The 27,653-nt window shown below is 42.0% G+C and overlaps 1 protein-coding gene across 2 annotated transcripts in view; it reads left to right on the forward strand.

The window, feature by feature from the left end:
* Positions 1-27,653, forward strand: part of LAMA2 (laminin subunit alpha 2) — a 456,646-nt gene that overhangs the window by 247,946 nt on the left and 181,047 nt on the right. For both annotated transcript variants that reach the window (XM_073337269.1, XM_073337270.1), the window contains exons 13-15: positions 18,983-19,084; positions 19,701-19,912; positions 27,159-27,270. In XM_073337269.1, coding sequence (XP_073193370.1) covers positions 18,983-19,084; positions 19,701-19,912; positions 27,159-27,270 — 426 coding nt within the window. The remainder of the gene's footprint in view (positions 1-18,982; positions 19,085-19,700; positions 19,913-27,158; positions 27,271-27,653) is intronic.

A 27,653-nucleotide genomic window follows, 5' to 3' on the forward strand; every position in this document is an offset into this window, starting at 1 on the left:
TTAGTTATGTGCAAAGCAGCTAACAATAGGGGTATAATAGTGATCTTACACTCTGCATATTTCAAGAGATCATCATTGGCAGAGAGGATCTTTGTCACAGGGAATAGGCTGATGAGATGGACTGGAATCCCTACTCCAAATAAGAGAATATGGTAATGAGAAGCAGGAGTGGTGGCTGTGCTTTGTACATTTATAATACATGCATTTACAGCAAGACGCACATTTTCAGTACCCAACAAACAGTACAGGGTTTGATACTGCCACTCTTATATAACCCATGCTTCTGTCACTGTTCCTTTGAAACAGCAGTAGTCAGTTTTGTTTTTTGCCAGAAGAGTGGAGCACCTCTCCACTGACTCCAGCTAGTCTGGGACGAGTAGGTAAACAAAGGGCAAAAAGTTCACAAACTCTCGAAGCACGTTTAATAGGGCATCTCCAAGAGTGGAGGCCAATTCCACTCCCTTGTATGTCAGAAAAAAAGGCACCAAACTCAGTTAGTTCATCAAGATCCAGAGGGAGGCAGTCATACTAGAGGAGATGGGAGGGGAAGATCACTACCCTGAGGGTTGATGCTTAAGGCCTGCTTTTTTACTAACTGCAGGAATATGCTGGAGCCAAACTTAATTAGGGATTCCCTGTTAGGAATTGTTGTTATTAGATGTTTAAGAATACTGTATTATGTGTGTTTGAGATGTATGTTTTATGTGTGCGTATGGGTAGAGTTGCCAACTTTCTACTCGTACAAAACTGAACACCCTTGCCGCACCCCTGCCCCGCCCCTCCCCGAGCCCCGCTTCTTCTCGGAGGCCCCACCCCTGCTCACTCCATCCCCCTCTGTCGCTCACTCTTCCCACCCTCACTCACTCGCTTATTTTCACCAGGCTGGCTCAGGAGGCTGGGGTGCAGGGGGGGTCGGGACTCCGGCTGGGGGTGCAGGCTCCAGGGTGGGGCCAGAAATGAGGACTTCAGGGTGCGGGAGGTGGCTTCGGGCTGAGGCAGGGGGTTGTGGTGTGGGAGGGACTCTGGGCTGAGGGTGTTGGTTCTGGGGTGGGGCCAGAAATGAGGGGTTCAGGATGCAGGAGGGAGCTGTGGGCTGGGACAGGGCACTGGGGGGAAGCGGGGGGAGGGCTCTGGCTGGGGGTGCAGGCTCTGAGGTGGGGTTGGGGATGAGGGGTTTGGGGTGCAGGAGGGTGCTCCGGGCTGGGACCGAGGGGTTCAAGGGTGGGAGGGGGATCAGGGCTGGGGCAGGGGCTGGAGTGTGGGAGGGGGGCAGGTGTGCAGGCTCCTAGCGGCGCTTACTTCAGGCAGCTTCCGGAAGCAGCAACATGTTCCCCCTCTAGCTTCTATGCGGAGGCGTGGCCAGGCCACTCTGCGCTCTACCCCATCTGCAGGTGCCACCCCTGCAGCTCCCATTGGCTGTGGCTCCTTGAAGCAGTGGCATGTCCCCCCTCTGGCTCCTATGGGCAGCCAGGGGCCTTGTCAAGGTTCCTTCCCCACACTCTGAACTCTAGGGTACAGATGTGGGGACCTGCATGAAAGACCCCCTAAGCTTATTCTTACCAGCTTAGGTTAAAAACCTGGTACACTGCCACCACCAAGTGATTTAATAAAGAATCCGGGAAGAGCCGACTTGGAGACATCTTCCCTCAAAATATCCCCCCAAGCCCTTACACCCCCTTTCCTGGCGAGGCTTGAGAATAAACACGTTGAGCACAAACCCCTTGGATTTTTAAGACCCCAAAAAACAATCAGATTCTTAAAAATCAGAACTTTATTAGAAGAACAAAAAAGATAAGAGAACAACTCTGTAAGATCAGAATGGAAGATAATCTTACAGGGTAATCAGATTCAAAACATAGAGAATCCCTCTAGGCAAAACCTTAAGTTACAAAAAGATACAAAACAGGAATACATATTTTCTCCAGCACAGTAAATTTGCAAGCCAAAACAAAGAAAACCTAATGCATTTTCTAGCTAGATTACTTACTAACTTTACAGGAGTTGAAGGGCTTGCATCCTTGATCTGTTCCCAGCAAAGGTCTCACACAGACAGAGAAAAAACCTTTCCCCCCCCCCTCCAGATTTGAAAGTATCTTGTCCCCTCATTGGTCATTTTGGGTCAGGTGCCAGCAAGGTTACCGTAGCTTCTTAACCCTTTACAGGTGAAAGGATTTTGCCTCTGGCCAGGAGGGATTTTATAGCACTGTATACAGAAAGGTGGTTACCCTTCCCTTTTATCAGGCCTCTGCACACTGCCCTCACCCCAAGCACCAGCTTGCAGCTCCCACTGACCGGGAGCCACCATTGACTTAGCCCCGCTGTGCCACCGACCGGACTTTTAACGGCCCGATCAGCGGTGCTGACCAGAGCCGCCAGGGTCCCTTTTTGACCAGGTGTTTTGGTAGAAAGCCAGACACCCAGTGACCCTATGTATGTAGGGAGAGGGGCATGGAACTCCTGCTCAGAAATCTTGAGTTAGTTCAGGCAGATCCAGAGAGAGACAGACATGCTGGAAGCAAGGTGAAAATCTCTGCCCTAAGAGCTAATGCTCACAGGTCTGCTTTTACTAATTGTAGCAAAACAATAACCACAAAGAGAAGGGTACTGTCACATTCAAAGAACTGAGTGCTTGCTGCTTGTTCAGCTCAGTGCGGTGACATTAATGTCAAATCACTCGTGTAAGTTCTCAATGAATGGGATATACAGCCTGTATACCTTCTGGTACTGAAGAAATCTGTGTGTTTGAGATTATAATTATTATTATTCATTTGTTTTGTTTGCACAGTATTTGCTGTATTGCTGTAATGATAAGATTGTGTTTAGATTTATGAGGAGTCTTAGTTAACCAAACCTACTCAGGTTTGGTCCAGCTGCTCCTCCGGACAGAGGGGTAGCCAGGCCAAATCTGAGTGAGGGGTGTTGTGACCTGGTGCAGGGGGTTGTGGAGCCCCTGAGATCTGGAAATGGGCTGGCCAGGCCAAATCTGAGGGGCATGCACTCAGGCCACAACGCCCAGTGAGGGGAGCTGGGCCCCACTCTGTGGAATAGGAGCTACTGCTACAGGGTGAGCGCACTCTCCAATCTACTCTTCCCCACTCCCGGGTTCTCTGCTCCCCGCCAGGTAGGGAGAATTGTGTTTGCCCAGGGCCCCATAACCCATCTAGAACCTTCCTGTGACCCACTGGTGGGTTGGGACACTTGGGAAACTACTATAATACATGTCTGGTTCCACTGATTTCAATGGAACTACTTGCAGAGAAAGTTATTACGCAGCAAGAATAAAGGTGGCAGAATGGAGACCACAGTAATCAGGACTGAGAAAATGGCGTCCTCCAAATCCTCTCTTCCTAATAAATGAGGTAATGTACTCAGATGGTAAAAAAATTTCTCTCAAAGTTCCATTATATCACTGTACACTTTGATGCTGTATTAAATGTGTATTCCATACAATAAATTGCTGAACTTTATTTAGACAAGTGAGTCTTATATTTTACTTCCAATGAATGATGTAGTCTGATTCATTTAAGAGTAGCTCGGAAGTAGGACTATGACTTGGTAATGTTTATACAGTATTTCAATAAAAGTGAGATTGGGCTGGATTTATATGTATAATTTAGAAAATCCTCAGATAATAAAATTTTTATTGTATTACTTAATCTTTTCCATTGAAAGATTTCTCATTATGGCAGATACATTGAATTGAAAGAAAGATGTAAGATGGATTTTTAATTTATGTGTATTGCATATGACAAGCTGTCCATTTCAAATGTAAGGTGCCCAATTGATACAAGAATTTTGATAGTCTTGTTTAAGATAGTAAGCAGCACAGACCACAGCTCAAGTGGCTGGGCCTCAAATCTTCTACAGCACGAAGTAAGAATAGATGGGACCTGAAGATCCCTACACACATGTGCTGCATATATTAGTATTACTGATGTACTCATGTTAGAGTAGCACTAATTATGTGTCTGGCACTGTCCAAACATATAATAAGACACCAGAGCAATGGTTAGGGGACTGGTGATGGGAAATGGAGCCTTTTATCTGTCCAGTTTGTCTTGCTTGGTCTGAAGAGACTGAATGATGGGTTTCTGTGACCTGTGTCAAGAGGGCTGTTGATCTCTTCCCATTTCCTAGTATACACAAAGCCACCACTATGGTTGGGACCCCAATAGGCACTCTTATAAACGAGGCTATGATTGAACAAGTATAGAAACTAGATCAGTGGTTTTCAACCTGTTTACCATTGTGGGCCGCATATGCAGCTCTCTATGTGCTATGTGGGCCGCATCCACACAATATATATACTACTTGTACAGCTACACAAAAAAAGGTTTAGTATTTGATATATGACAGCAATACGATTCAAACTGATATTATACCTTTCCTTTCAGCACTGGCAAATGTCTACAAAGTGCATCTGAAATTAGCAAAATAAGTCAAAACATTAACTGTTAAAATTAACTAATTCACTGTAAGGGTGGCAGGGCATAGTGTATTGCCACCCTCACTTCCGCACTGCTGCTGGCGGCGAAGCTGGGCTGAAAGCCTGGAGAGAGCAGCTGCAGAGCCTGCCTACAAAGATTGGGAGCCCTGTCCAGTGCAAGGTGCCCCCTCAGCCAGCTCCCCATGCATCCAGCCCCCCCATCCAAGGACAGTGACCCAGTATCCATCCCCCCCCACCCACCAGGGACTGCCCTCAGCCTCTTCTTAGACTGCTGCCCCAGCCAGGGAATGCCCCACCATCACTCAACCCCCCTGTGACTGTCCTCCTGCTCCCTGCATCCAGACTCCCCCCCCCCACAACACTGGGCTGGCACAACCCCCTGCTCGAGACAGCCCCCTCCAGCATCCAGTCCCCCACCCAGGGACTGGCCCCCAACAACTGCCCCCAGGCTCCCCGCCATGACTGCCCCCTAGTACTCAACCTCCCCTCCCCCTGCATCCAGGGACTGTGTCCCAGTATCTAACCCCCAATCCAGAAACTGTCCCCAGCCACCAGTCCCCACACCTAGAGTCTGTCCCTCATGCACCAGCTGCACCCCTTCCCTGCAGCCCTAGGCCCCTGCAACCCCTCCACTCACCCCAGTCCCTGCGCCCTCTTCCCCACGCCTGCTGGTCTCCTACCTCAGCTGCACATAGCTAAGCCCTGCAGCCTACCCTGCCCATCTGCCGCTGCGGTCCTAGTGCCAGGGATCCCACTCCATCCAGGGTCAATGGACCCATGATCCTGTGGGGAGGAGGGGTACTGAGCATCCTGGCCTCCTGCCAATGCTGCTGGGCCTGATTCTGCCAAGGGGAAAGGGGGGGGCTGACGCTTGGCCCGATCCCGTGCTGCCCCATTTTTGCATCCCACCCACCACCGTCAGCTCTGCACCTGGTGCAGGTGCCCCTCCTACTCCTAGTTACTTCCCTGAGGATGTCTCATGAGCTGCAGCTGTGTGCTGGTTGGGCCGCAGGTTGAGAACCACTGAACTAGACTATCCTTAGGGACATGGCCAAGGCACATAAGAGGTGTTGTGTGGGAACTCTGATTTGCTGTTCTTTCTCTGTGAATAGAAGATATAATTCTCTTAGGTTGGCAGTTGCCTTTCACCAGCTACATTCATTCAAAAAGAGAAGAGAAAAGCAGAAGAAGAAACAGATTCCATGGCTTTTTTACTTTCACTGCCAGGAAGCAGCAAAACATTCAGGGGTCTTGTGAATTCTTGAAGCTATTGTCCTTTATCTAGTATCAATGTGCACTATGTAAAAAGACTTATTTAATGAGTTTGTGAGAAATTGTTATCTAGATTTGCCATGAAACTCTTTTGAGTAGAACAGAGCGGATGTGTTCTCAGTGATGTTCTTTATAATTGATGTTTACCCTCCCTAACATAGAATCTTGGTATGGTAGAACTAGTTTTGATAAAATGAATATCCCCCCAACAAAATCACTATTGAAGTTTGGAAGTACATCAGAACTGCCTGAACTTCCAGACCTGCCTATGGTCTGGAAGTGAAATATTAAAATACAACGAGCGTACAGCATAATATTTCTGACATGATTTCAAAAAAGAAGTAATGGAAATCCTTTGACTTCCTGAACTCATGAGATTTCCAGTCTGATTTGTTGATCAAAGAGGTATGTTCAGGTAAACTGAAGGTGGCTACTAAATGGCAATTTTTAATCATGCTAAATTAGTCTAAGTACTTTGTCTTGTAGAAAACCACTGACAGATTTGACAAAAGCTTCAGGACCAGGGAATATAGTAGTAGGTCTACAATCTATACTAAGGGTATGTCTACATTACCAGCTGGATTGGCGGGCAGCGATCGATCCAGCGGAGACTGATTTATCGCATCTAGTCTAGACGCGATAAATCGGCCTCCGAGCGCTCTCCCCTTGACTCCTGTACTCCACCACTGCGAGAGGTGCAGGCGGAGTCGACGTGGGAGCGGCAGCAGTCGACTCACTGCGGTGAAGACACCACAGTAAGTCGATCTAAGTATGTTGACTTCAGCTACGTTATTCATGTAGCTGAAGTTGCGTAACTTAGATCGATCCATCCCCCACCCCAGTGTAGACAAGGGCTATGGAAGTGTATTCCTTAAGAACACAGTTCTGAATCTTTTCTGGCTGTTCCAATGACTGTTCTGGAGTATTATGTTGAATGAATGTAGGTGATTTTAATGTACAATTCAGCTTGTGCAGTTATAGAATTATTAAGTATTCAGAGTATACCTAAATAGTAAGCCTCTATAAGACTGAGGGCTGGAAATGTCTTTTGTTGTGCACTGTTATGGCACCCAACAGACCGATTGGTGGTGATTGGAGGTGGACTCCATTGCACAATATAAAGACTACCTTCCTAGGAAAAATATTTATGGGAGGCAAAAACTCTAAACAGTGAGAAAAAAGTGAATCACAACTATACAGTTATTCAAACAGAGCCTGGCATTACTGCTGTCCCCTTTATCTGAAACATTAATACAAACTCTCGGCAAAGTTTATGTATGCTACTTAAATTCAAGTCCTATCTAAGATAGTGGAGACTAGATAATCTCTTTCCTAACAAAATGCAACTTGAATAGATCTAAAACAGTGAGGAACCCATTGGAATTTCTTTCTTGTGCCTTCCCCCACTCCACATACATGCACACCAAATGCAACACTCAGATTGAATCAACCATTCCAAACTAAATTTCCTTAGGAGTTTGCAGTCTGTATTTGTTTTTTGTTTTTTTTTAAAAAAACGTTAATCCAGACCCAAACTGGATTAATGATGGAATGTTACTTTACACATAGCAAGTAAACTCAGGACAAACAGATGTTTGGACGTTCCCAACTGTGAATCCTGCGCTCAGTAAACCCACCCGAGGCACATACATAAACTCTTTGTACTTACATCCATCTGTTAAAATGGCATGCTGTCCAGTCACCACTTGTCAAACCCCATCACTATAGCATAGGTGCCAGTCAATTATAGACTGAGTAAACAGCCTATGGAACACTGAGTGCTGTTATTTTTGTGGGGATTTCTTCCTCATTGCTACCATTGCTGTACTGGCATCAGATGTCTCTATATTTGCTAATACCTATGTCTAAAAATTAAATACATACCTGAAGAGTGGATAAAAGTGAGACAATCCAAATAATGTGGATTATATATAATGTGGTTTCAGTATCTCCCGGCATTGTGTGTAAAGAAAATCTAGTGGCAGATACTGCCACCAGTATGCTGACAGAACCCACAGAGTACCGAACAAGTTGTCAGGTGTCATAACTTGGGATCATGACAAATGATGTGAAGTTCATAGGCATAAAGTGGGGAAAAATCTTAGTAGGCAACATTTTCTCTTAGTATGCTCAGTTAGTGTCAAATGGTTGGTGTGGGACACCTTCCAAACATTGGTTTGTTGGAAGCAATTTGGAGAAACTCCTGATTAGAACATTCTTCCTATTAATATATTGATGGTAGCAGAAATACTGTTGCTTCTTACATAGTCTAAGTCTACCATACAAAATGTGCTATCTAGTCAAATTTTTAAATCTTGCTAATGGATACAAATTGTTAAATAATATCTCTAACCATTGAGAAAACACATGTAAATGCTGCTTTGATGACTAATTTGGTTTCTGATTGTCTAAAACAAAGGACCAATTTGGCTTTGGCAGCTACAAAAATAGAGGTTGGGGTCAGTGTCAGTAAAAGTGAACATAGGTATTTTCAACTGAATGCATCCGATGAAGTGAGCTGTAGCTCACGAAAGCTTATGCTCAAATAAATTGGTTAGTCTCTGTGGTGCCACAAGTCCTCCTTTTCTTTTTATAGATCTTTTAGTAGCTTATTTGATCTCTCTCATTCATTATATTTTATATCTGTGTAATGGCACCAATGCCAATGGAATGTATGTGTAATAGTCATGGAATCACTGATATTAGAAACGGAAAAGACCTGTTGGGTCATTCTGTCCACGCTTCTGCCAGTATGCACTTCTACCCCAGAGTGTATTCATTGCATTTCTAAAACCTTGTACTGTACATAGTGAAATCCCTGAATACATAGCATGGGTCCACTTCCCTGCAGTAATTTCTTTCTGCTTTTTCAAGTATCATACTCTCTTGGATTAGGTCAGAGATTAAAGCCTCTCTGAAAGAAATCCATTCGGAGGCAGTAGTTTTACTACTAAATGCACCACTGCACTCATGGGCAAGGTATATACATTTTATATTCAACATTACTATTATCGGTGCTTTTACTAAAAGGTTTTGGAATCTCTTTTGTGTCTTCCTAGTTCGTTTTCACTACCAGCAACAAAGGAAACTTTATAGAACTGACCTGAAACATCTTTCTGTAGAAAGAAGTGAAAGTGATGCACCATATGTTAAAACCTTTTAATGCGTGTGTTTTAAATGTATATAACGTTTGTTAAAGATTACTGTCAGAGTTACAGGGCTAGCTACATCTCTGTCTCCCTTCTAGTCTCTCTGAGTTCTCTCCTTCAAACATTAGGTCTTGTGCCCTGACCTATCTCAGGGTGGAAAGTTGCAATTCTCCCTCTGTTAGACCAGGATCTGCAAACAACCCCCTGTCTATGCTAGCTTATTACTGTGCAGGTCTGGCTGGACACCTGTGTTTCTTCCCTTTGGGAGTCATCACAAACTCCTGAAGGGAAGAAGCACAGGTGTTCAGTACATAGTGATATAGTGAACAGCAGCCTTCTTAAAACAAACGAGTTTATTAGCAAACAGAACAAAGCATTAAAGAAAATTATTTCAAAACAGCGAACAGCTGACACTCATATCTAAACTCATTTAATCTTGTGGTTCATTACGAGCTCATCTAGATGGGCTTCCTTTTGAGTTGCAGAAACAGAACAGACCCAGTTTACATTCTTTACCCAATTACCACATATCTCAATGGATTTTCTTATAGAGCCTACATGTGAAGTCTTCTTTTAGCCAGCGACTGTTTTTTTTCCCCCCAGATAGCCAGGCAGACCGTCTCAGATAATGTCCCTATGATGGCTACTCCATTGTTTGGCAATTAGACCTATTCACCCTTCATGGCCTGTATGACACTCTGGGGTGCAATCCAGACGAGTGAGGGTCTATCTCACACCTGTCCTGCAACATGGGGTGCCTCAAAATGCTTTGCTGATGAGTCCAACCTGTGCAACCTGGGCTCCTCACAAACAGCCAAACAGCATGCAGGTTACACCCTGAGTGTGTATAGCCACAGCCCTGGTCAGCAACAGTGACCCCAGCAGCCTGTTAGCAAACACCAGCCACACTCTAGCTTCCAGCAGCCTTGGTTACTAGGCTACTTGGTTACTACTTGCAAGGTGACTCCAACACACTCTCTGTCCTGGATTTCCCCCCCAAAACATACATTTTGCGCTGTCTAGCCCTTTCCTGGATAATCCATATATGTTAGGTCCATTGCCCCTCTTAGGGAATCAATGTACAACAGTGTTCTACCGTAAATGGATTTACCCACACTGCTCACAACACTGGATTACTTTTGGTCCAAGAATAAAACAAGTTTATTTAACTACAAAGAAATAGGTTTTAAGTGAGTACAAGTATAAGGCACTAAAAGTCAGAAATGGTCACGAGAAAAATAAAGATAAAATGCATCCTAATACTAAACTTAACAAGCTAGACTTGGTTCAAGGTGACATTCTTACCACAGGTTCCCAGTAACACTGTTGACCACGTTTCAGGTCAGGATCTCCTCCCAAAGTCCATAGGCTGTTTCTTTTTTTTCTTAAGTGAAAGAGAGAGATGGATAGGGAGAGATAACTTGAAGCGGTTTTGCCCCTCACTTTTATAGTTCAGTCACCCTATGTATGTGTGCAATTGATTGTTCCTTCCTAAGTGGAGTACTTTACATTTGTCCTTATTGAATTTCATCCTATTTACTTCAGATCATTTCTCCAGTTTGTCCAGATCATTTTGAATTTTAATCCTATCCTCCAAAACACTTGCAACCCCTCGCAGCTTGGTATCGTCCGCAAACTTTATAAATGTACTCTCTATGTCATTATCTAAATCATTGTTGAAGATATTGAACAGAACTGGACCTAGAACCAATCCCTGCAGGACCCCATTCGTTATGCCCTACCAGCATGACTGTGAACCACTGATAACTACTCCCTGGGAACAATTTTCCAACCTGTTATGCACCCACCCTATAGTAGCTTTGTCAGGGTTCCCTCCACACTCTGAACTCTAAGGTACAGATGTGGGGACCCGCATGAAAGACCCCCGAAGCTTATTTCTACCAGCTTAGGGTAAAACTTCCCCAAGGCACAAACTCTTTGGAGGGTAAGTTGCCACCACCAAGTGATTTAACAATGAATCAGGGAAAGGACCACTTAGAGTTCCTATTCCCTCAAAATATCCCCCCAAGCCCTTACACCCCCTTTCCTGGGCAGGCTTGAGAATAATATCCTAATCAATTGGTTACAAAGTGGTCACAGACCCAAACCCCTGGGTCTTAGGATCTAGAGAAATCAGTCAGGCTCTTAAAAGAAACAGAACTTTACCAGAAAGAAAAACCGTAAAAGAAGCACCTCTGTAAAATTAGAAGGGAAGCTAATCTTACAGGGAAATCAGATTTAAAACACAGAGGATTTCCCTCTGGGCAAAAACTTTAAAGTTACAAAAAGAAAACCAGGAATACACCTTTCTCTCAGCACAGAGAAAATCACAAGCCAAAACAAAAGTAAACTAACGCATTTCCTTGCTAGTACTTACTAATTCTAATGGAGTTGGATTGCTTGCTTTCTTGATCTCTCTCTGGCAAGCACACAGAACAGACAAACAAAAGCCTCCCCTCCCCCAGATTTGAAAGTATCTTGTCCCCTTATTGGTCCTTTTGGTTAGGTGCCAGCCAGGTTACCTGAGCTTCTTAACCCTTTACAGGTTAAAGGATATTGTGCCTCTGGCCAGGAGGGATTTTATAGTACTGTATACAGGAAGGTTGTTACCCTTCCCTTTATATTTATGACAAGCTTCATCTAGGTTGTATTTCCTGAGTTTGTTTAAGAGAAGGTCATGCAAGACTGTATCAAAAGCCTTACTAAAGTCAAGATATACCACATCTACCACTTCCCTCCTACCCACAAGGCTTGTTACCCTGTCAAAGAAAGCTATCAGGTTGGTTTGACATGCTTTGTTCTTGACAAATCCATGCTGACTGTTATTTATCACCTTATTATCTTTTAGGTGTTTGCAAATTGATTGTTTAATTATTTGCTCCATTATCTTTCCTGGTACAGAAGTTAAGCTGCCTGGTTTTTGGGGTGCATTTGGTCACAGCTTTCAATCACTGGCCTTTTGATAGTGGGGGAACTGTGCTGAAATTGTCTTCTCACCCTGACATTCCTACACACCACCTCAAAAATCCTGTAAAACAATTTGGAGGCTGGGTCCATATTAACCACCAAGAGCCATCCTCCCCCATCCATTATATTTATCTTCAGGTTTGGTAGTGTTTTCATTAGTTGTATCATGCATAGTAAAGCTTCACATTAAAATACACAAATATCACAGGAAAATTTGAGTTACCAAGCCAGCTCCAATCAATGGCCTACCTCAGGTCCACCGAACAGGTTTTCTGTTTGAATAATAGCCCAAATCCTGCTTTCCATCTGTATTTCATAATTAGGCAAAACTCCTATTGACTTCAGTGGCATTGATGGAAGTTTACCTAATGATTAAAATACTAGACAGAAAATAAAAATATCACTTAGTATGTTATTCTATGAAATGTAAAAATATTTTATCTTTAATACTCTTAAAATCATTGTTGCCGTAGCTAATTAAAATATGTCATGTCAGTATTTGCAGTATTCCCGATATTATTAAAGGAAAATTGAGAGATCCAGAGTTGTCCTACTTTGTGTTGAGGCTTGTCTATATTCAGATATTTTTGAATAACAATAGATTCAAAAAGTTTATTATTCTACTGAGGTATTTCCTTTTCACTCGCTCTGACTTGAAGGTGTAGTTATAAATAGTAGGGCTCTCCTTCTAAAACTCCAAGTCAATAACAAAGTATCCTCACCTAAAAAAAAAGTATCAAAAGGATAAAAATATATCAAAGATCTGGACAAAAGAGAAAACTGAGGAGAGTATAAATGTAAAACACTAGCTCCATAGGTCATAAATATGGAAGATAGGACACTTCTATTTAAAGTTTTTTAGTTTATGGATCAAAATTCAATGTCACTCATTTTTTCCTGAATGAATGCTGCTAAAAAACTACAGTATTTCTTAACATTTCCTTACAGAGTGAGCCTGTCTGAAACATTAAACAGTCACACACAAAATATTTTTCAGTTGCAATATAACTTAGGGCATGATCCTACAACCTGCTGAGCAATTCCTGGAATGCTGAGCACTCTCTGTTTATCTTGAATTCAGTGCGATTTTAGTGAGCTTGCAGGATGGAGCCTTAACTCATCATCTGGCACAGACAGAAGAGGAAAGATTATAGGGTTCTTTTGTAGAAAAGTTTTCTTCTTGCTTAATCATTCCCTTCTCTATTCCCCTTTCTTATTCTTTCCATAATTTTTTTTTAAGAGGATACTTTGTGATCTCACAGCTATACCAACTTTGGCATTACCATACATATGGGAAAATCTGCCTGCCACATTAAATCCCTGATGCAGTATGTTGCATATGTACCATATGATTACTGGTGACATCAGGTTATATTGCACAATAATTGTAAAGTTACTTGTAAATATGTTGTTTCTTCCCCTCTAGGCTGAATTAAGACAAGTGCACATGGAAAGCAGATTCTTGTGTTTTTGTTTTATTTTAATTGGCTAAACTTGATACACATGATAATGAAAGACTTGCAGTACTAGCTACCTTCAGGCACAGTGTGGACTGGTGCTGTGCCGCCTTCTTCTACAGAGCTTAGGTACAGCGCCTGAATGCTGACTAGCTTCATTCCTCTTATTTCTGTCCTTGAGTCGTTCTTCAGCAAAGACTGGAAATCATGTCAAATCATACTAACCTGTGATTTGTGCTGTTGATATGCATATAGTACCCAATACTTGCCAACATTTGGAAAATATAAGGAGAGAAATAAGGATGCTTCTTTTTACCTCTGTTGATGATATACATGGGGATATATATATAAGAGCTTTTTTGCAGGGATGTAGTGGGATTAGTGAAAATGTTGCTAAAATACTTGTTCTTCCCATGGCTTCTAACTTATTGGGATCCCCATGGTTCTATTCTGTTATCCCTCCTGTTCAGTGTGTATGTAGAGTATTGTTGCTGAGGGAAAAAATGAGATGATACGATATGCAGTGCCAGGAATATGTGGATGGCACTTGGTTGTACATCTCCTTTTGTTGAATCTGGCTTCTCTAGTCTGCTCTGTTAACAGAATGTAACAGAGAACATAAGAACAGCCATACTGGGTCAGACCCAAGGTCCATCTAGCCCAGTATCCTGTCTTCTGACAGTGGCCAATGCCAGGTGCCCTGGAGAGAATGAACAGAACAGGTAATCACCAAATGATCCATTCCCTGTCACTCATTCCCAGCCTCTGGCAAACAGAGGCGAGGGACACCATAGGTAGGGATATGTTTAGTCCAGATAAGATGGTAGTCATTCTGCTGTGTAGGGAGAAATGGGGAGGTCTTGCTCCATCATTTGTTGTATCTGCATTCTCTGATGGGCCCCAGTCAATCAAAACTCTTAACTTTAAGAGCATGAGTAGTTCCATTCATGCTTACATGGTTTTCTAGATCCTGGCCATAGTTGCAGCAACTTGTCATGCCTATCGTCATCTAGGTTTCCCCAGGAAGCTGTGGCCCTTCCACTCAGATGCAGACTTTGCTACAAGAGCTGGTCAGAAAATTTTGAAATTTCATGAAAAATGGTGATAAGAATTCTGTGGGGAAAAAAATACCAAAAAGTTCTTACCAATTTTTAAAGCAACGTTGCTTGCCTCAGTGATTCTTGCATTTGTCACCATCAAGATAGACTATGACATTGTGTTGTACTTGGTGTTAAAAAGAATGCAGAAGATGACCCTTGAAAGAGGACTTAGACTCTTCAGATGATGCAGAGTGCAGCAGTTCTGCTGAATGTTGAGTTGGGTTTATGTGAATATTTTTCACTAGTACTCCAAGCCATGCTTAATTTGTACCTGGGTGAAAGCACTTGCAGACCCAGAAAATAAAATTTCCACAGCTCAAGCTGGGTCTTGGAGGGGCACACGTTTCAACCCTGCCAGGGGGTAGGGGGAACGAATTCCTTTTGATTGGCTGCTTTCACCAATTCCCTCCCCTAAGGAGACAAAGTCATTTCACAGGAGGGGAAGAAGGAGCCCCAACAGTTGCTGGAGGAGCAAGGTGACGTGCGGGTTGGGGGATAGAGCAGGGTCAGAACAGATGTGGGGTCAGAATTGATAGGGGGCATGGGGAAGAACTGATGGCGAGCTGGGGATGTTAGATGGAGTGGGATCTGAGTTACTACAGAGAATTCTTTCCTGGGTATCTGGCTGGTGAATCTTGCCCATATGCTCAGGGTTTAGCAGATCGCCATATTTGGGGTCGGGAAGGAATTTTCCTCCAGGGCAGATTGGAAGAGGCCCTGGAGTTTTTTCACCTTCCTCTGTAGCATGGGGCACGGGTCACTTGCTGGAGGATTCTCTGCTCCTTGAAGTCTTTAAACCACGATTTGAGGACTTCAATAGCTCAGACATAGGTGAGAGGTTTTTCGCAGGAGTGGGTGGGTGAGATTCTGTGGCCTGCGTTGTGCAGGAGGTCAGACTAGATGATCAAAATGGTCCCTTCTGACCTTAATATCTATGAATCTATGAACAGATGTGGGGGTAAAACTGATAGGTGGTGGATAGACAGGCAGGTATGATATTGCTCTCATTTCTGTAGAAAATGATAGGGCCCTCCCACTTCTTTCAGACCACTTTAAGTGCTGGCTCCATGCTCTTCTCAACCTTCCTGTTCACTTCCACATACAATTTAAAAAGTGCTGGTTGCAAAATATTTAGAATCCCTAATGGTCTAGGATCCAAATTTGTGAGAAATTCCCTACCATCCTGTATCCTGCTGCAGAAGTTAAGATCTGCTGTGTTTCTCCTGCTGACTGGATCTGGAACTTGATTGTTTAAGATCACTGGTAGGTCATTCTCAGTTGAGAGTAATCAATAGGAGGATGGGAGGAGGTGTGGCCTAGCCAAAGCTATAAATGTAGAGGCCTCATGAGAGCAGAGAAAGCCCATGACGGAGTGAGTGACAGCGAGCATAGCAACTGAGTGAGCTGCCAAGGTAAGGAGAGTTTAACTCTAAGGGGAGGAGTCTGAGGGATTTAACAATTAGAAAGGTACCAAATTCCCAAGAAAAGTAACTGATGGAATAAAGAGAACCCAATACACTTCACAAACATCCTCTAAGCTTAGGCTGAATAAAAAGCAGATAGAACACCAGTATCAGAAGGTGGGGGCTACCCAATTTATGGCACTGAGTGTAACATGTATGATTACCTGCCTCTCGGAGAGATGGTGTAGTGTGCATGCAACTCAAAGCCTTCAGAGACAGAGTACGGGCCCTGGAGGCAAAGGGAGACAGAGAGGTACACAGAAGACATACAGCAGTCCCACCTCTTGTCCAACAGTGCTGTACTATTAAGGAGGATGAAATTCTGGGCAGGAGACCATGAAGCTGGATTGGAGGGAAATGATCCCATAGTTGGGAAGCATCTTCTAGATAATGTCATGGTATCCTCTCGCACTGAAGATATCCCTCTTGGGGGGAGGGGGGAGGGAAGAATTCCAATTATTAGGAAGACACGGGCAATAGCAGAGGAGGAGTCAATTTTTTAGAAATACAGATAGTTGGGTTTGTGATGACCAGGAGAACCACAGGGTAAATTGCTTGACAGGTAAGAAGGTAGCAGAATTGCCCTGTTCTGTACATTTCCCCCTGAGCCTGTGGTATGGGTCAGATAGAGGATAATGGGCTAGATGGACCTGGTCAGACTCAGTATGGGAATTCTTATGTTCTTATGAGGCATATTTGTTTATGCAGCGCAGTGATTGCAGGACTACAGTTTATGAATTTAAACTGATAGTCTCAAAGTGACTATTTTATGTCATGAAATTTTAAACGTGTTATTAAATTGCCCAGATGTTATGATGGTAGTTCATAAAAATTCCAGAATAAAAAACAGAACTGCCCTTCCTAAATTAAGATAGTTGACATCAGACAAAGATGAGATCACCACATTCATTTTTACCCATGACTTAAATTGTAACTAAACCTAGGTTGCAACAGAGGAAGGCTAGTACATTCAAAAACAATGGCAAATGTAAGTGATAACTTCTATCATATTGTGAGACTTCAGTTGTATTGTTAACCACTTCAGTATTACATAGAATACCAGGTAAAATATACTTCCAGAGCTGACCAAAGTACCTCATAAGTGCCACTTTGAAACATCAGAGAGACATGGTGGGTGAGGTAATATCTTTTATTGGACCAACTTCTGTCGGTGAGAGAGACATTACTTGGTCCAATAAAATATATTATCTCACCCACAATTTCTCTCTACTATCCTGGGACCAAAAGGCAGCTACAGCAACACTACATACAACTTTGAAACATTGGCATTCCTGTGCTACCATTATGGTGGCATTTAAAGAAACTCTTCTAACTCTTCTAAGCTGTGATGGCACTATGCGTGGATGGGGTGACCACTGAGAATTTATATTGCATTCATGTGTTCATTATCTGTGCTAGCTAAAAAGGGACAGGTCAACTAGAGAAAATAAGAACTGACCTCATTCAGACCCTTTCTGAGATTAACTAGACAACTAGACTAAGTAAGAACTGACCTGGTTTAGACTCTTTCTGAGGCTGAATAATGCTCGAGTATCTTTGCTTTCCTATTGCTTTTCATTCTCCTAATTCCCTACAGGCTCAGTCAGGACTAGAAGCAGAAGTGCCAAAGCACTGCATTAGAGGCTAGGGATTTTTTTTTTTTAGGTGTTTTTGGTGTCACTAGAGGCTAGAGGTAGTTTTGTAGACCCAGCCGGTCTGGATAACATTTGGATACACATCCAAACTTTTGGTTGCTTATGAATCCTGGGAGCCTCTTGTAGTTTTCACATGGCTACTAACCATAAAGCCTAAATCCACAGATTTTTATACTTCCATATGTTATCTAAAATGAGCTGATTGCTGCATCTTAAATAAGGAGATTGATTTTTCTTCCCCCCTTCTTTTTAAAATACAGTGCACAGGAAAATATGAGCATCCTTTGCTTTCTGTTACATGTGTGCAAACATGCCGTGTAACACATCCAGTATGATGAATGATACAATACAGCACGTTGTTCCCTTGGATCAGCCTTGAGAATAATCATACTGTTCTCCTTCCTGCAGAATACTCACAAGACTTCTCTGTGGTCAGCAACATGGATTGGAAGGGCAGGGAGTTTGCTGTTGTAGGTTGTTCATCTCAGAGGAGATGTTACACTGGAATACAAAACAGACTTTTTTGTATTTTTTTTAAAAAACTGCTCTTTTAACAGTTTTTGGTGGAAAGCAAACCTGCTGTATTTGCAGTAAACTCAGTCATTCATGACAGTAGTTTTGATTCCTGTCCTAAAAATGATCTATACATGTTGTGATTTTTCTCCGGAAAGTTATTGTCAGGGCCCTGAATTAGGGTGCAAAAACAGATTCGGAAAAATATACTGAAATGAGATATGACCTGAGGTTATTAGCCTCTTATTATGGAGAGTGACTCAGGCTGAGGTAAAGAACATACCATTGCTTTGTTTGACTGCATGAGGACAGACTATTACGTTCCTCTATTTTCAATTACAATTGATACGAAAGCAAAACTCTTTTCCTTTATGCCAGTTTGCCTTATGGGTATATTTTGCATCAGAATAGGAGATGTTGTATCCATTATTAATTATTATTATTGTTGCTTATTATTTGTATTATGGTAGTGCCTAGCAGTCCTAGTCCTGGATCAGGGGGACCCCGTTATGCGAGGTGTTGTACAAAACACTGGTTGGTTGATTCTTAAGGAGGCAAGGACCAGATGGGGGCTAAAGTAGCTGAAACACATTCAAAACCTATCTTTGAAACAGCCCTTAGCCTTCTACAAAATGCAGATTGAAGGGAGATGTATTTGCAGATTTCAAAGCTGTTTCTGAGGAACTGCTGCTGCTTGGTTTTACTGTATTTGGGGTGATTTGCAACCTTTGCCTGGCACTGGGGAAAATATTAGTAGGTGAGAGTGAGTCCACTCATGCTTGGGGCAGGGAGGGAATGGTTCATGAGGACTTCCTGCTTAAGGCACTAGATCATCCACAACTCCTTTCACAACACTGGAAATCCATTTCCTGGAAATATTGTCATAGGAAAAGAGTAACCCAGAATGGTTAAAGGCACATTTCCTATCATGTAATAAGCATCATTCTGCTTTATTATAGATAACAGCTGCTGGAGGGCATCTGAAATTTACCATCTCCTATGACCTCACAGGGCAGGAAGAAGCTGTTCAAACAATATTGCAATCTGATATCATCATAGAGGTAAAGTATTTTCATTTCCAGTGACTAACTTTTGTCCATCTCTTCCGTGAACACTGAAGGCTAACAGCATCCAAAAGTGAGCAGGCAAAACTGACATGTAAAGGTGTGTCTGCAGCCAATTTACAGCAACCAATAAGGATCAGAGCTTAATGACTAAAACTAGATAGGCAAGATTAAGTACCCAAAGGAGCCTCTACTAATGTTAGAAAATATTATAACTACATTTGTAAAGATGACAAAGAAAAATGAATACATATAATACATTTGTTGATTGAAATAGCATTTGCAGACAATTTAAACCAACAGTACACTTTAAACATCTGTGCTGTATAGTATCATGTATACTGTGCTTCAGTGGGTTATCTGGATTTTCTCATACTCATTCAAAGCCATGCCACTGGGTTCCAGTTGGGTTACCTGGATTTTGCATGCACTGACTTTTTGCAACAAAGCTCATATCAGGAACACTGGAAAATCTAGTGCATTCCTGATATAGACTGTTCTCATAAAATATGCTTTCCAGTTCTTCTTTATACCAAATATCCACAATGATACAGCGTCTTTTCTACCCTTTTTTATATTTAATTGTATCCCTTAAACACATCGCTCTCTCTAGGGAGCTGGCTTAAGAATCAGCACTTCAAAGGAGGGCATTCACCTGCAGCCATTTGAAGAACACACTGAAGAAGTTGTGCTGAAACCGGACTTATTTACTGTACACGGCACTGACTCCCCAGTCAACAAAAGGGAATTCATGACTGTGCTGGCAAATATAAAGAGGCTCCTCATAAGAGCCACATACAGCTATGGGATGGATGCCATCTACAGGTAGATGTGGGAACTGCATTTATGACAATGTTCTGCAGGCCCTCCGATGAATGCTTTTATTTTCTCTTTGTGCAGGGCTGAGGTTGGTGTAATTTAGAAGGATGCTTATTGTTATTTTTCCTCAGTTAAATCTTTAACATTTATTTAAGTCTTAACATTTTCAAATAGTCTGATTTTTTCCCCATTCTAACTCTTTTTTTGAGGGTGGGGGGGCTTCTACTGGCTAACCCACAACAAAGTGAAATCATGTGGACTATTAAGGAGAGAATCACAATTCTATAAATAAATCTATTTTGAAGCACTACATTTCTGTTGTATATGATAAGTGATTCTGATGGCTCATAGTGCTGAGATGCCTTCGTTATGAGAGGAAGATCTTAATTTTTGTTTCCCCATTTAAAGAATAGAGTATGCCAGGATGTTAAGACCATGCAGCAGAGAGGGATCCTTTAGCTCTCAAAATGAATAAAAACCAAATTGACAAAATGTAGCTAGAGGGATTTTTTTTAATCGGTATTGTATCTACAACTAGGTAATCCCAAACCTTTCCCTCTGATTTATGTCAGATTATTCTACTGTCTGGTCGTCTTAAAATCAATGGTTTCATTTGAAGTCTTCTGAACTCTTTCTATAAAATGAATGATGTGTGCGCTGAGGAGCTTTATGTGAGCTGGCACAGTAGCAATCCCATCTAGGTGGCTGCAGTGTGCAGTCTACAATACCTACAAAACTATGTGGTTCAATCTATAAAGCTAGCATTGGATTTGAAATTTCTGTTAGTGCATTAGTGGACACTGCAGGTGGGCCAAAAGTCAGCCTGGTTCCTGGTTCTGTAGATTTATCCTTTGTTAATACACTATTGCTCAGTGACTTGAATCATGTTTGTAAAATTTGGTACTGGAATTAATTCCAATTTATGTTGCATTGTGGTTTTCCACTCATGAGGTATAATATCTGAAGTGTAGACTAACCCACAAACCAGTCACTTCAGTGATCTTAAGCAAGTGGAGGTAGAGGGAGCTGACTGCAATCCTGTGATTACTTGCCTTGAATGAAGTATTATCCAAAAGAGGAGAGTAATCAAAATTTCTGTGTTGCCCTGTTCCACTAGAGCACATTCTTAGATATAGTACATGGAAGCATCTGCTAACATTTCCAATACTTTCTAATTTCTCACCTTTACTTAGGGAGCCTAAAACTTAATCATTTTAAGTGGTATCCAGCTGAAACGTGGCAAATAAGTTGAAAGCAAATAAACACCGATTTTGCGAGTGTCTTAAATCACAAAAGCCATTGTTTTAATTCCAAATGGGTTAAACAAAGATTCCAACCAGTAGATGTGGAAATGCAGGTCATGGCAAGCATATAGCTTGCTGACGTCAGCTTTTGTACAGGTGTCCAGGGATATTTGTCCCTGTAACATTTGATCTTGCTTCTTTAATCTCTTCCTTCCCTTTCTCCTACTTTGTTTCTTAAGATGCTTTTCTGTGTCTTGTTCCTTTAAACTTGAGAACAAGCTAAGCTGCAAAATTTGGTTCTAGATCTAAATTTTCCTCAACTTAGTAGTGTTTGGATCTGGCATTTTAGCTTGACCCATTGTGGAGGAGAGAGCCTGCCAAAACTTCAGTAAAGGTCAGCGGGGTTCAAATCTGAGTGTCTTGGCATGGGCCAGTCTCTATTTAAAACTTTCTCCTACAAACCGCCAAGTAGTGCCCAGAGTCCTGCCTGCCAAGTTCCAAGTTTCCACTCCTCTTTTGATTCCCCACAGTTTACTTTCTTGACAGAGAACTCCTTTTAACATTTAAAGCTAATATGCTGATTCATAAACTGTGCCATGCAGATTAAATATGGTAGCTAAACATTGTGAAAACATACGTAGACCCCCAGACTCTCAGAAACATGGTAATGCTTTTCTTATAAGCACTTTTTCTCAAAAGCAGATCTCAAAGCACTTGTAAAAGAAGGTAAATATTATTTTCCCCATCTGTAAAATGGGGCCCACAGGTGAAGGGATTTGCCAGGGCATTCTGGAGGCTGCTGGCAGAACCCAGGACTCCTGATTCCCAGTCCAGTGCACTGTCCACACTGCCTCCCCTTTAAAGAAGCCCCTTTGTTGCTGAGATGGTGCACAGCATTTTGGGGGCACTTGAGAGTTTCATGGAAAAAGGAACCTCTCTGCTGAGTAGTATCCTTAGGGAAGCTCAGCAGGAGAACATATGGATGGGTCAGAAAAAAAGCCCTAATAAGTGCTTTGCAGGTTTGTGGCAGTCTCCCTCCCGTGGCCATGGGATTATGGTTGGAAATGTAGGTCCCACAAGGGCTATGATAAAAAAAAAAAGTAACTGTTAGTCATTTAGAAGAGTGTTCTCTATTTTTATTGTCTTTGGCTAAAAAATGACTTTGAGTTGCTCTCAGGCCACATCTGTCACTATCTCTGGGGATGTTCTGCCTGTGTTCACACAGACATAATACTCCTAATCAGTGCTGATGGTACAACCTCCCTGCCACACACAGCCGTGGCTGGTGAAGCTGAGATCCACCCACTGGTGTTGTTTAAAGTAGCTTTTTGTGTTTGTGTATAATACCACCAGTATCATGCAAAGCCTTTCACACTCGGAAGATAGCTTGCTCTTTGGTTATCATGTACACTGAGAGCTATCAGGGTGCTCAATGCTGTACAATATTGAGGAAGACATGGAGTGAAACCCAGGCTCCCACTGAAGTCTATGGGAGTTTTGCTAAGATTTCACCCAGGGCCTCTGTAATTAAGTTGATCTTTTGCTGTCCATTACATCACACATGTACTGCTAATTTCCAATGAGTGCCTAGGTCTGACTGTGTTATTTTCTGTTAGATTCCATTTCATTCTAATAAAACACTGTAGGCCCTGGGGCTACGTGGTAATGCTCTTTACTATCTTGCAAAATACCTGATTCAATTCTCAATTGTTTAAACACTCAATAATAATCTTGCACATTAAAATAAATGTATAATATTCAGTTTTCTCCATAGTGGATTTGGCTAAACATTATCTTTATTTCCTGTTCCCTTGGCCCTACGAGCCTTGGGAGTACTGCAGGGAAAATCTTTAAGAGTCTGTGTGCTTTGTGTCACTCAGCAGTGACTCTTCTGACTGCTTAAACACTAGTGTTGATGGGTTCTGAAGGAAGTCAGACTTCCCCAGAGAGCTCAGATAACCCCAAGACTAGGAGTGTGAAAAAATAAAGTGTATGTGTGAAAATGTTTCTTGAGGATGTGACAGAGATGCCGAGGTCCCACTCCATCTGGTAAGCATTTGAGGGTTATTAGGTTTCTCCAGTGGGTAAGTTCCACCTCAAAACAGCAGCAGAAACTCACTACCTTTAAATACCCTGTTCTTTTAAATAGAGCAAATATTCAAACTTCTAATGACTTCACATCTGCAAGGATTTTCAAGGGTGATTTGATAGTTTTGTGTTTGAGAATCTCTCCACAGAGAGAGAGAGAGAGAGTAAATGAGTTGCACAAAATCATACAGAACGGAGAACTGAACCCTGGTGTTCAGAGTCCCAGTCAGCCTGAGCCTTAACCAGAAGATCATCCCCTCTATTTTTTATCCTGACAGAAGGATAAAAAAATAAGCCATAAAAATTTCAGTATCATAATAATTTGAGGATACTTCCTATTAATGTGTAATGACTGATGTGCCCTTGAGTAAGCAACAACATTTGCTCTTAAATGTCTTGTGGATTATTTTAAAGCTAGGGATGCAATTATTACTCTATCTCATAATTAGGAAGTGTCCTCAAATGAACATCTAAATAAAAGCCCATTTAGAGAGGATAAAACCATGAGGAGAAGAGTGCCATGCATCAGAGGGTTTGAAAGTGATTGTTGCTTTTCTGCCTAAATTGGGAGACTCTGTTAGAGCTTGTGGAATCTTTCAAATTGAGTGAACTTTTAAAGTGTATCTATTGTAGTTAGGCAGAACTGAAAAGCTCTGTTGTTACTTAATCCAGTATTGTTTAGACTCTGTTCTAAGGAAGCCTGTAGTAATAACATTGATTCTTCACTGTTAATATTTGCCAGTGCAGCTAATGTAAATGTGGTGTAGACTGGGATGGGCACTGGAGAGCAGTTGTAGAAATCTTGATAAAGACAATATATTACTTGCAGTCTGAAATAGACTCATCACTTAACACGACTGCTACTCTGAAACCACTAAAATAGTGGGGAGGAGGACAGGAAAGGCAAAGCCGTGGGGTCTTCTAAGTATACAGAATTAGCTAAAAGACAAATGAACAATGCTCAGGTCAGTACCTCATGTTGCTTACGCAGCTGATGTGATTCGGATGCTTGCCATAGCAGGCAGTAAACTATGCTGATACTGTCTGAAATGCCTCCTTCCTTTTTAATCTTATTTGTATTTAGAAGTCAGCAGTTGCCTGCTGACAGTAACAGTCAGCTTAAATATTTGGTCTAGATGTTGAATCTCAGATTGTTCACATATCTCCAGGATCCAGTGCTCCATTACTGCCAGCATTATGTATTTTAATGAATGCAGAATGGCACTGAGGAATAGAAATTACAACAATGAAGTGGAAAAAATGCACTGCAGCTTTCTTCAATGAGTAACTGTTTAACACTGAAAACTGTTAAACACATTAAAATCCCATTTAGCAAACAGCAGAACCTAATGAAAATTGGAAGTATTCAGTGAATACAAATGTGAAATAATATTAGGTGAAATGTTTCTGTGTGTAACAGTTTCTCATTGTTCTAAATTATATGACATAGAGCTGGGAGCAGACCAGCTGTAGTCAATAGGCAAATGAGATTCAACATTTCACTGGCAATTTTTGTTTTGTTTATAGGTCTTTCTTTCTTTCTAAATTCTTTGATTTATTCTGTGCCTTTTTCTAGCTTTTCAGTCATGTTTCTTTAATATCTAAAGGGCTAGGGATTGTTCATAGAAAGTAGAACTCAAAAAATGTAATTGCACAATTGATTTGTAGCAAGGAGCAGGGTGAAATAATGAAGGAGAGAGGAGCTTGCTGGAGACTCAGGGGTGAACTCAGCTCATCCTCTCTGGGTAGAGTTTTATTGCAGGGGTTTTAGGTTTTGTCTGAATTGATCCCAATTTGGCAAAAGTCTCTAGATGTGCATTACATTCAAACCATGGCAAAAAATAACTCCCTTGTAAACCACACAGAGTAGCTCTTATATTTCCCCAGACTCCATGCTCTACCATCTAGTACAGGGGTAGGCAAACTTTTTGACCCGAGGGCTACATCTGGGTATGGAAATTGTATGGCGGGTGATGAATGCACCGTGGTTCCTGGCCAATGGGCGCCGCGGAGCAGCACTTGGGGCAGTGTGCGGAGCCCCTTGGCTGCCCCTCCACGTAGGAGCCAGAGTGGGGACATGCTGCTGCTTCCAGGAGCCACACAGAGTGGGGCAAGCCCCTGACCTCACTCCCTGGCTGGAGCACCTGAGCGGGGCAATCCCCGGATCCTGCTCCCCAGTGCATAATCGAAGGCCGGATTAAAACATCTGGAGGGCTGGATGCGCCCCCAGGCCATAGTTTGCCTATCCCTGTTATAGTAGCTAATCCCCCTTCCTTTCTTTTCATCTGTTCCCCTCTTTCTCTGTGGGAGCAATCGATATATAGCTGGTTAGGGAAATAGATTTTTTTTTCCTGTAGAAAATTTTGAGACTGTGTGTGTGTGTGTGCATTTTTTCAAATCAACCTTTTTTATTCAGTTTTTGGAAACCAAAACAGAAAACTTTTTGTTTGAAAATCAAAGTTTTCAGTTTTTCAGTGAACATTGATTTTTTTTTCACAAAAATTACTATTGTGTCAAAAAAACCCTATTTTCCTTTGAAAATGCAGTGCGGTGGAAAGTTTTCAAACGCCACCAGTAACAAAGGTCTCCTTTAAGGGTGCTAAGTGAAAATAGGCTCAGCTGCACCTCACTAATTCAAATGGCGTACCTTGGAGCCATAGGTATAGTTTGACTTCTATATTTGGGGCAGGGGGCAACTCCAGTTAAGCCAATGGGGTCACAGGTGTGTGTGTGTGTGGGGGGGGATATTCTGTACCTGCCCCAGGCTTTCAGTTTTGGGGATCAACAGCCTCTTGTCCCTTTCCCCCCAAAAAAACTATGCCTATGCTCTGAGCTCTGGCTGAGAATCAACCCCACAAATCCCAGACTGCTATCAGCCAGTGGGGTATCTCTGAAACAGGGTGCAGCAGAGATGCATGATCCCTTCCAGGACTCACCAAAAGATTTGCACAGTCTGTCCGGTGTGCAAGGAGAGGGGGTCACTTACAACACAAATTTGCATTAAAATAGCTGTCAGCTGTGATGAAGTACTTTCTTGACTTGCTAATTTATGCATTTTTGAGTGAAGGTTTTTTAAATAATAAAAATAATACTTAAAGTTTTGCCAAGTCATTTATGGAGAGCATGGAATATTGGAGCATTTTTTCTGACTGAGTAAAATGATTGATTTTTTTTTTGGCTCCTTAATTTTTTCAAAGGAATAGAAAGAAAGTTACTAGTGAGGGGTTTTAGAGCTAGTTGTCACTGAGATATATATCAGCCATATCACTGAGATGCCAAAACAATTCCACGAGAGGTAGACTTAACATTTTCTTTCAGTTTTCTGCTGCAAGATTATGGAAAAAATAGAAATTCCTGTGTGTGTCTCTTCTCTTTTTGTGGCATTTGGAGAACTAGAACTAATGACTCTTACGTGCAAGGTACAGAATTCCTCCTGCACAGAGCTGATAAGTTGAAATCTTTTTCAAAAGGGCAAATCTGCAGAAGAAAAATGTCCCATAATCAAAGCTCAGTAATGTAATGTTTTAAGCAGGAGAAAGTTGTTTTACAGTCTAAAATTCTTTGCTACTTCATTTGCGACAAGCAGGCTATTTATATGTACATCTGTAATGGAAGCTAAAGCATGCAACTTGCGTGCCAAGAATAGCCTTTCTCTTACAGATACAGTATTCTGAGTTTTCAAGTGTGTGCTGACCATATTCTTCTTCACATGATGAACAGAAATAGCTACAAGCCTGTAGATATTCGTCTAGGAAATTGAGACATTGGATAAATATGAATGCCTTCCTATATTTAAGCAAGTAAATGAGAACAGCACACCGAGTCTCCCCATTCACTTTTAGTTGCATCCAAGTGTACTGATCTGCCTTCTATACTTGGTTTGTGAGTTAACTATTTTATTTTTGTTAATCTAAACTCAGGTTGAGTGGGGTTAGCCTTGAAGCTGCTGATCGCTATTCAACTGGTAAGAAGGTGGCGTCTTCTGTGGAGGTTTGTCAGTGTCCTCCAGGGTATGGTGGTACCTCCTGCGAAGTGAGTATCCATGTGGAGCTGAGATATATTTCAGTGCAAATCACCTGTGCTAATGCCGCAGTCTATTGGAGCTGCCTGTTGATGCAACATACCAACTGAGCCATTTGATAGATTCACTTTCTCTTGGATTTTGGATCGAATGGGAAATTGCTGCTGGAAATTTCAAGTTGCAGTCTTGTGGTGGTTGTTGTTGTTATTTGATTAGGGAATTTTGGAAATTGTAATAATTATTTGCAAAACATGACTTTTGATTCCCAAGTGCCTCTTCTGTAAATCTGATTTGGTCCCTTGTATAGTTACCCTAACTCAAAAGTAACAGACTTACTATTAAATATAATATTTCAAAGATAACGTTTTAGACCCCAACAATGATTTCCACATTA

Source organism: Lepidochelys kempii, chromosome 3 (genome assembly GCF_965140285.1).
Source record: "Lepidochelys kempii isolate rLepKem1 chromosome 3, rLepKem1.hap1, whole genome shotgun sequence".
NCBI classification, from domain to species: domain Eukaryota; kingdom Metazoa; phylum Chordata; order Testudines; family Cheloniidae; genus Lepidochelys; species Lepidochelys kempii.